This window comes from Quercus lobata, chromosome 5, assembly GCF_001633185.2.
Source record: "Quercus lobata isolate SW786 chromosome 5, ValleyOak3.0 Primary Assembly, whole genome shotgun sequence".
NCBI lineage: Eukaryota > Viridiplantae > Streptophyta > Magnoliopsida > Fagales > Fagaceae > Quercus > Quercus lobata.
Genome location: NC_044908.1, coordinates 23,123,618 through 23,140,031, shown reverse-complemented (window position 1 = coordinate 23,140,031; position 16,414 = coordinate 23,123,618). Strand labels below are relative to the sequence as shown.

Sequence of the window (16,414 nt, the reverse complement as noted above, 5' to 3'; positions counted from 1 at the left end):
CTCAATCATCTTATATTTTCTTAGCAAACTTGTCAGCTGCACCTTCCCCTCTTTTGCACTTGTCTATTTTGCTTATAAGTTAATCTGTGCACTTCTTATTTTACCGATATATCATATATTATTGAAATTGCTTTGTAACTTTCTTAATCAATCTGGGCAATTTTCCAAACTATATTTCCAACATGTGTGACCCGCGTTCCGCTCATAGAAAGGACAAGGAGATATTTTTTCCGCCACAGTCAGCCTGACGCTCTCTCTCAAGTAACACTTCAGTTTGCCAGAATACAAAAGGAAAAAGGCCCAATACAGATGTACTATTCTTGAATCCTAATTCCATTCCTACATGATCGAAGACTTTTTTGATAATGGCGAGCAAAGCACGAAACCTTTTCCTTGTGTTTTCCTGTTTGCTACCTTTGTTGGGTCCATCTTATTCGAAGCTAGCTGATAAATTAGTCCATGGGAAAGAGCTCAAAGACGGGGATGAACTAGTTTCAGCTAATGAAAACTTTATAATACGATTCTTCCAGCTTGCAGGAATAGCTTACCTAGGAATATGGTACAACAGAAACAATGAGAAGCCAGTTTGGGATGCTAATCGAAGCACTCCAATTGCTGACAAATGTAGTGTTCTTACTATAGATGATTATGGGAACTTGAGAATTTCATACATAGGGTATCAGTCTAAGATACTATGTTCAGTTCAAGGTGAAAGTAATAATAGTGCTATTCTATTGGATGTTGGCAATTTTGTACTGTACGAAGGGAATTCAGAAGGGTCTGTGAAGCGAGATTTGCGGCCAAACACTACTGACGCACATGTACCAGGAATGAAAGTTGGAGAAAACAATAGAACAGGACGTTCTTGGCCTACAACACCGAAGAGAAACCGTGATTTCCCTGACTTAGGATCCTTTACCCTTAACAATAGTAACCAACTGGTCATCTTGTGGCGAGGTAACTTCCATTGTAGTACTGGGCCTTGGTTCAATGGGCGTTCCAACTCGTCATCATATGGTTTATCAAACCAAAAGTATTTTAATTTTGGCTTCATTTCAAATGAGAATAAGACATACTTCAGTGAGAACAATTGTTCCTGGGTTGACTTTGGATATGCATTTGACACTCGCGCCGGCACGGGTGAGATTTGGCGCAGAGATACAAGTTTTAGAAGTAATCGTTCAGATGGTTTGCGAGAGTTATGCGTCCCTGAATCCAAAGGTAAGTCTACTTGTTAAAAAATGTATTTAACTGATGCATTACATGCTTATATGAAGATAACATGTTTAGAACTGTATAAAATTTATTTGTCAATATTACAGCAAGCAGGTGGTGGATATGGCTAATCGTTGAGGAAGTTGGAACTATTATAACCCTGTTTTGCATCGTTATATTATGGAAAATATACAAAGCAAAAGGTAATCTCCTACTATATATTTTAAAAGTATTTTATTACTAAAGATCAATGAGTAACAATATTTCTCTAAATTTTACTCGAACAATTATAGTAACAGTATTTTCAAATTCTACTTTTCATGTATGTTAATTAGGGAAGAAAAAGATGAAACAAAATATGCTAGTACAAGAATTTGGACATGCAATGACTTCGACTGATTTGAAAATCTTTAGCTTTGAAAGCATCACAGTTGCTACAAACAATTTCTCAACTGAAAATAGGCTAGGAATGGGTGGTTTTGGACCAGTTTATAAGGTAAAATCATGAACCTTCTTTCTCTTTCTTTCCTTTTTTTATTTTTATTTTTTCGTTTTCTTTGGAACAATTTGAAATAAGATCTAGCCCTTGAGCTCAAATCAAGGGCTTGGTAAAATTGACAAGTAAATTGCGACCACATTAATATATAACTAATGGGAAATATTTTCAGGGAAAATTGGTCAATGAGCAAGAAATTGCCATAAAAAGACTTTCCAGAAATTCTCGACAAGGTTTGATGGAACTCAAAAATGAAGTTATACTCATCGCCAAACTCCAGCACACTAATCTCGTGACACTTTTAGGGTTTTGTATTCAAGAAGAAGAAAAAATATTAATTTATGAATACATGGCCAACAAAAGTTTAGATTTCTTCCTTTTTGGTATGCTCAAAGTTTAGCATAATTGCATTTGTAATTATTGCTACTATCAATTTATAAGGTCATCACTTATCAATTGCTTATTTACTTATTACATTATTCTTTGAAACAGACTCTACAAAAAGGAGATATTTAAATTGGAAGAAGCGCATCAACATTATTGAAGGCATTGCTCAAGCGCTTGTTTATCTTCATAAATATTCAAAGCTTAAAGTAATTCATCGGGACTTAAAAGCAAGTAACATTTTACTTGATGATGACATGAATCCAAAAATATCTGATTTTGGCCTAGCTATAAAATTTGGTTTAAAGGAATCAGAACAAAGGACAAATCGACCTATTGGAACTTTGTAAGAATACATTTCAACCTAACATAATTTAGTTTAATTATGGGTGAGTTTAAGTCTCTTCTTAGAAACATTAAGCTCTTTTTTCATTTCTTATTTCAGTGGCTATATGGCTCCGGAATACGCTATGAATGGTATTATTTCAACAAAAGTTGATGTATTCAGTTATGGAGTCCTACTAGTAGAAATTTTGACTGGCAAGAAGAATAACAATCTCTATGATTCAGATCACCCACTCAATCTTATAGGGCATGTAAGTAATCCAAAATAATAAAACTTTGTAAATTGTATGAAATCTGGTCTTACATGATAGTAAGCATTTTGTCTAACTGAACTTCTATTAGGCATGGCAATTGTGGAATGAAGGTAGAGGTATAGAGCTAATTGACATAACATTGAATGAATCATGCTCTTCAAATGAAGCATTGAGATGCATTCATATTGGTCTCTTGTGTGTACAAGAAAATGCAGCAGATAGACCCGCCATGCAAGATGTTATTTGCATGCTTTTCAATGAAACCATCCAACTACCTACCCCTAAACAACCAGCATTTTTCATGAAGACAGTCGTAGAAGAGCCAATGGTAGCCAAAATGAAGAAGGAAAGCTTTTCCATCAATGACGTTACAATTTCAGGGATGGATCCTAGATAAATGCACCAATCATTTACAAATGTATGCTTATCTAGGGATAGACATAGTAGCATTTATTTTTCTATATATTTCAAATGTATTAGGATTTTTATTAGGGGCTACATGTAATTAGATTTCTGTGTCTGGAACACAAACACCTGTGGTCGTCACGTGTGCTTGATCTACCCCGACCAAAATCGGGTATCAACAATAAGGTTATATCGTTTACTACACTAATTTCACTAAATAATTTTATCAATTTAGATGAATTTAATTGGAGAATAGAAATTTCCTTTGTTCTTTGTCCTGTCAAAGATGTTTGATATTGCGCTATAGTTGGTACAGGTATCATTAAATATTAATTGATATAAACTATGAACCATTCACGAAGGGATAAATTGACTGCTAAAGTATCTATTATCTATTGTAAGACGGTAATTATGCAATATTCCGTTGTGCATTTTATTATGTAAAGGGAAAAAATGATAGGTTAATTGGGGAGGGGAAAAAAAAAGGAGAGGATGATTTCATATATTTAAAATAAAATAAAACAATACATGTGGCGGTTGATTAATTATTGATCTCGACTAAAATTAAGGTTTTTCTGAGTTAAGTTCTTATTATGTTAAATAAATAATAATAATAACCATATACGTTAATAATAGTGTATATTTGCATATTGTGCGGGTTATAATTTCGTGGTGAAAAAACTTAATCATCAATAATATTATACAAATGCTATGAAGCATATTTGGAAATATACTTTACTGACTAGGGACTGAATATTTCATCAAAAATAAATAATAAATAATTAATAATAGAAGAAGTAATCAAATGATACAAATATACAATTATCAATTTTGATTTTAATTTTGATTTTGATTGTAATCCTATTATTCTTTGATTGAACGCTGTATTCCCTTAAAATTTTGATGGTCGACTGTGTGCTCCCTTGTTCTTTCCTGTTACTATTTCAAAAGTGTATACTTCATATATCGTCAAGATGAATTGACTCAAGACCCCACTTATGGGTCCACACGCTTTGTTACACGGGTACGAAAAACACTACTTTTTTTAATTTAAAAGAACACTTTTTTTACTTGGTTCACATAAAACCGACCTTATGCCACACGAAGAACTTGCATGAGAGCTTGGCCTTCCATATTTGCAGTTAAACATGAATTGATCCCTTCCTCTACAGCAGCTTACCAAAAAAGACTTTCTTGTGACATGCAAAAAAAAAAAAAAAAAAACTGATATTAATTTTAGTATTTTTTTAATGTAATTTTAAAATTTTAAATTTAGGGTTATCATTTTCATGACTTTAAATGCATTTATTAATGTTTTTCTACTCAAATTAGAGTCATGTTATATATGATCCGGTATCAATTATGATCTCTTTTAACATCTTCTTCTAGTCAATCAAGTTCAATAGATTTCAGTTTAATAAAAATTCATAGGCGTCTTTTCTCCTTTATTTGTCTGGTAAATTCCTAGGAACTTTCCTTGTGAATTTAAGGATTTATTATTTTTTTTTTCTTGAGACACGTATTTTGTTTCTAGTGACTTTCTACCAGAATAAAAAATCTATCCTCTATTTTTCATGTTTGATATTCTTGATAATTTGCAAAAGAAATAGCAAAAAAAGAAAATAAAAAAATAATTTCATTCAAAAATCCTTATACCACACAATTATGGATTCTAAATAGAACAAAAATGTCTATCACACAGTAGTTCAAAAAGTTATATTTTATTTCTACCACCTTAGTAACCCTAGAGAGAGATTGGATGTGGGATCCTTAGGGATCTCAATCCACAGTAGTAGGATTGGTTAATACCTTTACAAGGCTATTGACTTGACTTAAAACTCTTTCTAATTTTGTTCCTTTTTTTTTTTTTCTCAATTGTCGATGCCTCACGGCGGTAGACCACCCACCATGGTGACGCTCGCATCTTAGCATAGCTCGAGTGCTATAAAAGAGGGTTAGAAAAGGGGTAATCTCTATTCTCTGATGTGTGACTGAATTGAGTCAATTTTAATCTATTATTACCAAGGGTAGTGAAATTGCCACCAATCATTGGGTTTTTTCTAAGGTGTGACTGGTCACTCGACTTTATTTGATTTTACTATCAATCCTAGGCTACGAAAAATGGTCATTTTTCCTAATTTAATACGGATGGTAAAAAATCTTGATTCTTGAGTTCGAAAGTCTAGTTACGTGTGGGGAAGGTGTTAGGCACCCCACAACGCTTGTCTGGAAACGGTCATTTGTTTTGGTAAAATCCTAATAGCATTAATTCAATTGATTTGAATTACGTAAAGCGAAACAAAAAGATTTTTTTAATCTGATATTCAAAACTAATAGAATAACTGTATCACAAATAATCATTTAAAGTTAAAGCATATCTAAATATCACAAATAATCAATCATAATATGTCAAACAAAATAACCACAAAAGCTAATGTCTAATCCCAACACTCAATTTAAGGAAAATAGATAAAGGTAAAGGAAGTAAAGGACAACAGTGATGATGTGATAATAACAAAGAGTTCAAAGGTGAAAGTAAATGATGATGGTGACTAAGGTTAAGAGTGATAGAGAGAAGTGAAGAATGAGGGTGGCAGTAGCTTGGCACCATAGTTATAGAAGGACAATGGTGATAAAGAAAATAAGTGAGGTGAGATTGGGTTGAGAGCTAGTGAGAGACAGTTATGGGACTTGGGAAAATGCAACTAAGAAAGAAAATAAGTTTATATATCTAAGGTTTAAAATGTATATTGGTAAAATGACATTCAGATCACCCACTCAATCCTAAAGGACATGTAAGTAATCCAAACAATAAACCTTTCATAAATTGTATGAAATAATCTGATCTTGATAGTTACATTATGTCTAACTGAAATCCTATAAGATATGGCAAATGTGGAATGAAGGTAGATAAATAGAGCTATTTGACACAATATTGAACTAATCAAGTCCTCTGATAGTTTTTAGACCCCTTAAACAATTGATTAAACCTAGGTAATTAGCCAAGTTGTTACTTAGTCCAATTAAATAAGTCTAGGTTATCACAATCAAACAATCATATCATGCATAGCAACGGAAAATAAATAAGACAATGATAAGATCACCCAGGAAAACCAAACCGGTAAAAAACCTGGGGAGGATTTAACCTAGCTATCCTCAAGGTAAAAAGCAAATCCACTAGAAAGAATCGAAGTTCATACAATAAGACTTACTGACACGACTACATGCAAGCTCTGAATCCATGGACTCCTTCTTTCTTGGATTCACCACCAGCTACAAGCACACCTGCTTGTGTTTTCTTTAAACTTCAATGGCAGCAACTGAATTGATCATCAAGGCGTAGATAAATTTTCTCCTTGAAAACCCTAAGTTTGTGTAAAGGAAAGCTCCTCTAGATCTCACAAGAGATTTAGACAAACCGCAAATATGAGCAACGCTAAAATGTGGCTAGGGTTTGCCTTTTATACTTAGGACAAATAAGAAACCCTAAAAACGTTTTAAAACAACTAGGGCTGAGTTGGACGAATATGAAGAAAAGCATTCTGCCCGAGCTTCGATCGATCGAGCCTGTCATTTGATCGATCGAGCCAGGCCGAAAGGCACAATGCTTCCTGCTTTAACTCAATTCCAACTTTACATTGACACACAACTTTGAGCTAGCTTTAAACACTTCTAAACACATTGTTTTGATCATGGTTTGCCAACAATACACATTAGAGTTCTAAATACATAAAATCCTAAACTTTAGAACTTAACATCCTCCAAATGAAGCATTGAGATGGATTCATGCTGGTCACTTGTTCATACAAAACCATGCAGCAAATAGACCAACCATGCAAAGATGTTATTAACATGTTTTTTAACAAACCCATCCAACTACTTGCCCTAAAACAACAAGCATTTTTCTTGAAAACAGTAAATCCAAATCGTTATTCCACTCCTTCTGCTCCACTATATACTCCACAAATAAAAACATGCCACATGTCTATCTGACTTATTAAATGCTAAATTTATGCGTTCTATTATTTCAATTATCTAAATATGATGGGTTATTTATTTATTTTATAAAATTGAAATAATAGAAGGCATAAATTTAGCATTTAATAAATTAGATGGACATATGACATATTTTTATTTGTAGAGTATATAGTGAAGCAGGAAAAATGGTACAGAAGATTTAGACTCGAAAACCGTTGGAGAGAAGAGCCAATGGTTACCAAAAGGAAGATTGTGCCCTCAATTACGTAGGAATATTCTTTCCAAATGAATATTCTTTTAGGAATTAAAAAAAAAAAAAAGAAAAAAAAAAGGGGGAATAAATGCAGACGTTAATTATAACTTATATTGCATGTTGCGCGAGTTATAATTTAGTGGTTAAAAAAATTAATCAATATTATATACAAATGCAATGAAGTATCTTTGGAAAATAATCAAAATATACTTTACTGACTAGGGCGTGAATATTTCCAAAAAAAAAAAGAAGAAAGAAGAAGAAGAAGAAGAAAATTAAAATTTTTTATTGTAATATTTTAAATAGTTACGTGCATTGGGGGCTGAAGACCTGTTCATTCTTTGATAGAAGCCCGAAGAAATTTGGATCAACTTCCTTAACATCTTCTGCAATGGATCCACACGCTTTGTTACATGGGTACGAAAAATTCTTTTACTTGGCTCAAACAAAACCTCCCATCCCTATGCCACATGCATAAGAGCTTGTTCTTCCATATTTCATATTTGCACTTAAAACATGAATCGTTGAATTAATTCCTTCCTCTATAGCAACTTACCCAAAAGAGAATTTCTTACGACAAGAAAAGCACGAAACTTATCCTCAGTTTTATTTATTTATTTATAATTTGCTGTTCTTATAATTTGCAAAAGCAATAACCCAAAAATAAATAAATAAATAATTTCTTTTAATTCAAAGATCGTTATTCAATGCAATCATAGACTTTGAATTAAAATAAATAGCACACATAATAGTATTCTTTGATGGGACGCTATATTGACTTCATATTTCAAAAGCGTCTGCTTCATTAGAGACTTCAAGTCACCCAAATAAATGTGGAAACTTTAGCAAAGCTCTTCCACAAAATATTTAGCAAGATGAATCGGTCCCCCCTCCCAGTGGATGTGACATTTATTCTATCCTTATGCTTCATCTCATTTTCATATACAAATATTAATTTTAAAGGAAAAAATGTATTCCTTAGTGATATAGAATAGACTGCCATGGCCTTCCTTGACTATAACGTGCGTCTGAAATCAATGCATGAGGCAAAAATGCACTAGTAAAAATCATGGGCCTCAGAGTTGGAATCACATGAAATTTGGCAAACTAAAGCGAAACAGTCTTCTGAGCAATAATCATGGCTTTGCTAAGAAGTACCCCCTGAAAAAGGCGAATTCCTTCATTTAGGCCCCGAAAACTATGATTTTGCCATTTATAGTAATATTTGTATCCTTAATAACTTTTTTTTTTTAATTTTCTATTCTTGATAATTTGTGAAAGCAATAAACCAAAAATAAATAAATGAATAATCTCTTTTAATTCAAAATTAAAAGATTGTTTTACCACGTAATCATGGATTTTGAAAAAAACAAAACTGCATACCACATAATAGTATTCTTTGATGGGACGCTGTATTGACTTCATATTTCGAAAGCATCTCCTTCATTATAGACATCCAGTAACCCAAATAAATGTGGAAACTTCAGCAAAGCTCTTGCACAAAATATTCAGCAAGATAAATTGGTCCCCCCTCCTAGTGGACGTGACATTTATTCTATCCTTATCCTTCATCTCATTTTCATATATAGATATTAATTTTAAAGGAAAAAATGTATCCCATAGTGATGTACAACAGGCTGCTATGGCATTTTTGGACTCTCACACAGACTTGAGATCAATGCGCAAAGCAAAATGGCACTGGTAGAAATCACACAGCCTTTTGAGCAATAATCGTGGCATAGCCATGAGGTACCCCTTGAAACGGCGAATTCCTTCCTTTAGGCCTTGAAAACTGTGATTTTGCTGTTTATAGAAATATTTGTTTCCTTAATAATTTTTTTTTTTAATTTGCTATTCTTGATAATTTGCGAAATCAATAAAGCAAAAATAAATAAATGAATAATCACTTTTAATTCAAAATTAAAAGATCGTTATACCGCAGAATCATGGATTTTGAATAAGACAAAACTACATACCACATCATTGTATTCTTTGATGGGACGCTGTATTTTATTTATTTCTTTTTTTTGAGTAAAAAAAAAATTGACTTCATATTTACAAAGCTCCTCTAGAAAATATTTAGCAAGATGAATTGGTCCCCCCTCCCAGTGGACGTGACCTTTATTCTATCTATGGTTGTCAAAATCCCGATCTAGATCCTACGTTCCTACGATTTTACGATCCCACCTATCCAAAACGATCTAAATCTTTCAAGGATCTTTGTGATCGTTCAGGATCGGTAGGATCGTATGATTTTGACGATCTCAAACGACCTTGATTTCTTGTAATCTTTTTTAACGTGACAAAAGGCTCAGTTGGATCCAAATTAAAAATAAAATCCCAATAGACCAAGTTTTTCAACTTTAATATATAGAGAATGTCAGTTAGACTTAAATAAGAAATATTCTAATAGAGTATCACATTTTGAGATTTTTGGCATCTTTAAATAATGCTTACAAATGAATGTAGTAATGTATGATAATGATATCAATGAATGTATAATTTATATGATTATTTAACATATCAATGTGTATTTTTTGTTTTTTTCTCAAATAATGTTGGATCTTACGATCCATGATCCTACCTACCTCCCACAATCCTACGTAGGATCCCGATTTTGACAACCTTGATTCTATCCTTATGCTTCATCTCATTTTCATATATAGATATTAATTTTAAAGGAAAAAATGTATCCCATAGTGATGTAGAATAGACCGCTATGGCCTTCTTGGACTCTCACGCACGCCTGAAATCAACGCGCAAAGCAAAAAGGCACTAGTGGAAATCATGGGTCTTGGAGTTGGAATCGCATGAAATTTGGCAGGCTGAAGCGAAACAGCCTTTTGAGTAATAAACGCTGCTTAGCCACGAGGTACCCTTGAAAACGGCGAATTCCTTCATTTAGGCCTTGGAAACTATAATTTTGCTGTTCATAGAAATATTTGTTTCCTTAATTTTTTTTTTTAATTTGCTATTCTTGATAATTTGTGAAATCAATAAACCAAGAGAAAATAAATGAATAATCTCTTTTAATTCAAAGATCTTTATACCACGCTATCATGGATTTTGAATAAAACAAAACTACATACCACATAATCGTATTCTTTAATGGAACGTTGTATTGACTTCATATTTTAAAAGTGTCTGCTTCATTATAAACTTCCAATCTCCCAAACAAATGTGGAAACTTCAGCAAAGCTCTTCCACAAAATATTAAGCAAGATGAATTGGTCCCCCCTCCCACTGGACGTGACATTTATTCTGTCCTTATGCTTCATCTCATTTTCATATACATATATTAATTTTAAAGGAAAAAAATGTATCCCACAGTGATGTAGAACAGACCGCCATGGCCTTCCTGGACTCTCATGCGCGCCCTAAATCAACGCGCAAGGCAAAAAGGCACTAGTAAAAATCATGGGCCTTGGAGTTAGAATCACATGAAATTTGGCAAGCTGAAGCGAAATAGCCTTCTGGGCAATAACCATGGCTTTTCCATGAGGTACCCCTTGAAAATGGTGAATTCCTTCATTTAGGCTCCAAAAATTGTGATTTTGTCGTTTATAGTAATATTTGTTTCCTTAATAACTTTTTACTCAAAAGTCAGAATCAGGTCTCGCTTGTTTTGGGACAATCCTTAAGGTCAATAGTTCATGATTCTGCATTTAACTCAATTTTTCCATTTTTGGTAAATCTAAATATTTTGTCACCTAATCATGTAATTAGGGTGAATTAGGGTTTCAGACTTTTTTTTTTTCCCTCAGTAGTTATATGTTTTGTAGTCGTCAGAGGCAAATTAGATTATTGTCCATACACACAGACTTTTGTCAAATTTTTTCTCTGATGGATTCTAGTTTTTTCCTCCTTGTGGATTTAGGGAAACCCCTCATGGATTCAAGGTTTACTACCAGAAACTAATAGTCTAGTTTCTGCTCCATCAAGAGAGCATCGTGTGTGTGCTTTCTCTAGGCTTTGGTGACATCAATTGGTATCAGGGCCTTGACTTACCCTGGTCTAATGGCTAACTGGTGAGATGGTGACCACTATAACAATGATGGTGATGACGATGTCAACAACCCAATCCTCACTACGGCTAAGTTCCTTGATTTTCATGTTGAAAATCAACAGTTTCATGATTGAACCTAACAAACTTTGGACCAGATTCAAGAAGCGCTTCCCACCCTGCTTAACTAAAACCCTAATTGTGATGACGAAGAGCGATGTGATAACCAATCGCATGACCCTCCCCATCGCAGTCCAAATTGGAATAGGCAACAAGACTACAACAAAGAGAGTAGTGAGGACGAGGAGTATGCAGAGAAAGTCCTTGGGAATCATTGTGGTCTTGTGAGGTATAATGGTCGAGATTATCAAGAGCAAAGGGACTATCAGATGAAAGTAGAGTTATCATCCTTTAACGATAATGTCTCCATTGAAAAGTATCTGGATTGGGTCAGTGAGGTGGAGAAATTTTTCGATTATATGGGTATTGAAGATGACAAACAGGTGTGTTTGGTGGCTTACAAATTGAAGGGAGGAGCATCTACCTAGTGGGATCGTGTTCAATTAAACCGTACCCGTGAACGAAAGTTTTCGATACGATCATGGAGAAGGATGAAGAGATTAATGGCAGATTAATTCTTACCACGAAATTACTAGCAGGAATTGTTCAGATAGTATCAGGATTGCAGGTAGGGTACTTGGACATTTAATGAGTACATGGAAGAATTTGATAAGTTGGCAAATCACAATGATTTAGAGGAAACTGAAGATCAACGGATATCCATATTTGTACATGGGCTGGGAGTTTCCGTTTGAGATCAGATATCCTTACAAACCTTATATACTTTAAATGAGGCTGTAACCCTATCCAAGAAAATAGAATATCAGCATCTTAAGGCAGGTTTGAAGTTTTCTGAAAGTTCAAAAACGTGTATAAACACCTTTGAACGTTTAGACCCCCAAATTACAACTTAACCAACTTAAGCAATATGTCAAACAACTAGTGTACGGAAACTTAACATATGCTATAATATGAAATTGGTAAAAACTATCTAAGTCAAAACAAAACACAATCCACAGCAGATAATAAAAAGGCAAAGATAGAGAGGAAGGAAGATGCAAACACAAGGACAACACGCGATGTGTTATCGAAGAGGAAACTGAAGCCCTCAGCGTAAAACCTCTCCGCCGCCCTCCAAGCGGTAAACAATCCACTAGAAAATACAGTTGGGATACATGGACAGCAATAGACCCTCCAAGCCTAATCTACCCAGTGCACCTAAGCCCTCCAAGCTTCTTGCTCCAACGAGGTTGCGCCAAACCTTTTTCTTTTCTAGCTTCTCGGATTCCGCTACTAGACCGTAGCATCAACCAATGAAGATTGGTTCCTTCCTAACTGCTTCCCAAAAATCCAAACAGCTCTCTCACAGTAATGATAATGGTGAGAATCAGGTTTGGTATAATGCCTCTCAAGGATTTGACAATGGAGAGGAAGAGAGTTGAGGAATCTGAAGAGACTCTAATGTATAGATTGTGGGTGAATCAATCTTGTTTTTCTTTAGAGTTTTTCTCTCAAAATTCTCTCTGGAAGCTCTCTCACAATCGTGGGTAAAAGGGGTATTTATACTGGAGTGGGAGAGGAATGTGAAACGTTAGGTTCAACAAAACAGGGGTGGCTCGCGGCTTGACCTCGCGGCTTGACTAAGTCACGAGATCCAGTCGCGAGATAACCGTATGGCTAGTTGTCCTGTTTTGTCCTGTAGTGCTCCAGCTTGCATGACTGTTCACCTTCCAGCATGCTTGGCACGTGTGCTGCGTCTGGCGGCTTGCAGCCGCGAGTCACCCGCGAGGCCCAGCCGCGAGTCTCTGTTTTCTTGCACACTCTTGAGCAATCTTCACTCTATCTCACTCACTACCCTTACATCAAACCCACCTAAATACAGGGTTACTAAATGCTGAATTACAAGTAAATTTGGCACGGAATAAAGCCAATAAGATGATTGAATAAATTCAACCTTACAATCTCCCCCTTTGGCTATTCCGTGACAAAACCCTAAAACAGACTCTAGACTTAACATGTGAGTTGGGAACAGTTGAACAAAACTCACTCACACCTAACTCTAGAAGCTGTGAAGCACTTGAATCATATGAACATAAGACTCCTGAAACACAACAATATACATTGATCATTGTTAAGCAGAAAATCGTAAAATGCATATGAAACAGGTAATAAGTGATCAAGCAAAGATGGAGTTAACAAACGAACCATGGCTTGATCAACCAAGTGAACACCACAAGGTAGTGATCACAGTGCTCATTCACACTTGGAATGAACACAAGGACATACAAGTTAACAAGCATAAGGCAAGATACTTGTATGCTCAACACTCAACCAATGTATAATACACAAGGTATATGCATCTAGGAACAATCCTACAAGGGCACAAGAGTGACAGTACATAAATAAAAAATGCAAGACATTTATCATTAAAGTACTGATTTCAACATAGCATAAAGGCTGCAATAAGCAAGGTACATACCATAAAGCCTACAAACTATGCATAAACCATTAACCCTAAAAGCTTACAAAAGCACATAGGTACAAAACACAAAACATCCTGAATAACATCATCAAAATATATTAAAGTTTAAACCAAGAGTATAGGTTAAGAGTTAGAAACAACTATACACCAAAAACACAATGTACCAAACCCATATAAACATTAAATACCCAAAACATAAGCATATATAAACAAAGTTTCTGATCTTGATAGCTTTGACAACTCCCCCTCAACACATTACTCCCCCTTAAGAGCTGCTTTTCTGCTTCTCAATCATCAATGTCATTATCAACCAAACAGAAACATCTCCCCCTTTTTGACCGGAATGGCCAAAGGGTCACTGATCAGGCTAGGTGGTGAAGCTGTCAAGTTTTGCAGACAAAACATCAATCTGGTCCTGCATGGCTCTCATCCTCTTAGAGTGCTCAGTCTGGACTTCTCTGATCCCATCAAGTCATTCCAGAATGATTTGGAAAGCATCTGGAGGTGTATTTGAGGAAGTTGATGCTCTAGACCTTTTGCCGCTCCTCCTGGGTGTTGAGGTTGATGCATGCCCTGCTGCCTCTGCTTCAGTCTCCATTGGGACACCCTCTCCTTCATCACCTTCATCTTCTTCTCCTGGAAGCCTAACACTTATCCTTTTGCAGGTAAGCTTGTTAATTACAGAGGGTGTGGACATGGGACTGATGTCTTGAGGGATTGGAACACCCTTCCTTCTAAAAATCCTCATTAGCAAACTGGGAAAGATCAATTTTGGCCTAGAGGTTGTTCTTGTCTCATCCACAATGGTGTCATATATGCGGGAACTTATGTCTATGAAATTCTTTTCTTTGAGATCCATTAGAAAAATTGCTCTAGCACAGTTGATTGTAGTCAACTTCTTAATGGGATAGAGGTTAAACATCATAATTATTGTTAGACACCTCATGTCCACTGGAAAGGCAGTGGTATTCAAGCATTTTCCTTCTCTCTGCCCACCTATCCTTTGTTGAACTGTTTCAATAGAAACACTCCTATTCTTGTAATTGATAAATTCCTGATCTTCTAATCCTTCAAGCCCTAGCACATCATCAATGACATGTGCATCCAAAATGAATTCTTTACCTCTAACCCAACAACTTAACTCATTTTCTTTTATCACTACATTTGAATAAAATTCCCTAATCAGGGGTTCACACACTACAGGGAAATCACTCAAAAGCTTTTCCTATCCTCTACCTTCAAAACAGCTGGGGATAAAGGTTTGTCTTAAGTCCTCCAAATCTACAAATCTTTCTTGAATAATTCCAGCTTTTAAGAAGTTATCCTTGTATCTCTCAAAGTGTTGAACTGACCTAAACAGTTTAGAATCCATTTTCAATCTTTTGTCAGCCTTCTTTGCAAGAGTTTTCTTCTTCGGAGGTGAGGGAGCCATCTGTGAACAATCAGAAGAGGCCACAACAGCAAAGAACAATATATGTGTAGACCTAGTCAGTACCATGTAATTAACAAAGAGATTACAACCACACAGATGAACTTGAACACTTAAACAATAAGCTACTTAGATCAACCACATGGACAAACAAGCCTAAAATAGGAAACACAAGAACAACATGGAGAATGCAGGGGAGAATAAAATCAGTAGATATAGAAACTATCCTAAAGGCAGATATATGTCATTGAGACATATAATGGAAAAATGACATGACTCACACTCAGCAATTTGAAACTAACAGATGCTCCCAACAGATTATCACAATAGAAAATGCACATTCAGCACAGTAAAACACACATCATCAAACGTAACATTTTGAAACAACACAACAGCTCAAGATCAGATAAAATAAAAGACGCACTTAGCTAAGCACAGGATGAAGACCAAAAAGGAAACAACCGAGATCAACACAAATCTTAGCAACAGCATCCGCAAGCTAAGCATGAACAAAGAACAATAGCCAAAACACAAACCCATTTCTAAATCATAAACATATGCGAAAGATCAAAGGGAAAAAACACACAATCATGTAGAAATGAGTTCAAAACTGAAAACCCATACCTGTGACTTGAAGAATTTGAGCAGAAAATATGCAACAATGGAGATTGGAAATGGGAGCACGGAGTGTTTGGGAGGGAGATAGTTTAGAGAGAAGATGAACAGTCACAAATGTTCGAGGGAAAACTGAAAAAGATTTAAAAACTGCTCCTATTTCTGCCAAACACGCGTTTTTCGCGACTTGGTTAAGTCGCCACACAGTCGCCAGTTCAAGCCGCCAAAACACTCAAGGACAAAAATTTGAAAAATTTTTCTAAGTGTTTTTCGCGACTGGAAGGTCTACCTGCGAGCTTAGCCACGAAAATCTCTGAGTAACCCTCGCGACTGGACCTTCCACTCGCGAACAAGTCGCCAAAAATGACTCGCGAAGATGCGACTGAGGCTCACGACTTGACATACCCGCGACTGAGCCTCCAAAACAAGGCAAAACAGGATTTTTGAAATTTTTCAGATTTTTCAAACAAAATACTTTCCAAAAACACCTAAAAC

The 16,414-nt window shown here is 35.3% G+C and overlaps 1 protein-coding gene across 1 annotated transcript; it reads left to right on the top strand.

Annotated features, from left to right (window-relative positions):
* Positions 1-365: 365 nt before the first annotated feature.
* Positions 366-3,091, top strand: LOC115990197 (G-type lectin S-receptor-like serine/threonine-protein kinase At1g67520). The gene is made up of 7 exons (XM_031114044.1): positions 366-1,221; positions 1,323-1,418; positions 1,551-1,711; positions 1,884-2,094; positions 2,204-2,441; positions 2,541-2,691; positions 2,783-3,091. Exons 1-7 carry the CDS (start codon positions 366-368, stop codon positions 3,089-3,091), a joined length of 2,022 nt encoding a protein of 673 aa, XP_030969904.1.
* The last annotated feature ends 13,323 nt before the right edge of the window (positions 3,092-16,414 follow it).

Excerpts from the sequence above, each read along its gene's own strand:
- LOC115990197 (XM_031114044.1), top strand. The coding sequence starts at position 366 with ATGGCGAGCAAAGCACGAAACCTTTTCCTTGTGTTTTCCTGTTTGCTA. Across the intron at positions 1,712-1,883 it reads GTTTTGGACCAGTTTATAAG|GGAAAATTGGTCAATGAGCA; the intron begins GTAAAATCATGA and ends AAATATTTTCAG. Across the intron at positions 2,095-2,203 it reads TTTAGATTTCTTCCTTTTTG|ACTCTACAAAAAGGAGATAT; the intron begins GTATGCTCAAAG and ends TCTTTGAAACAG.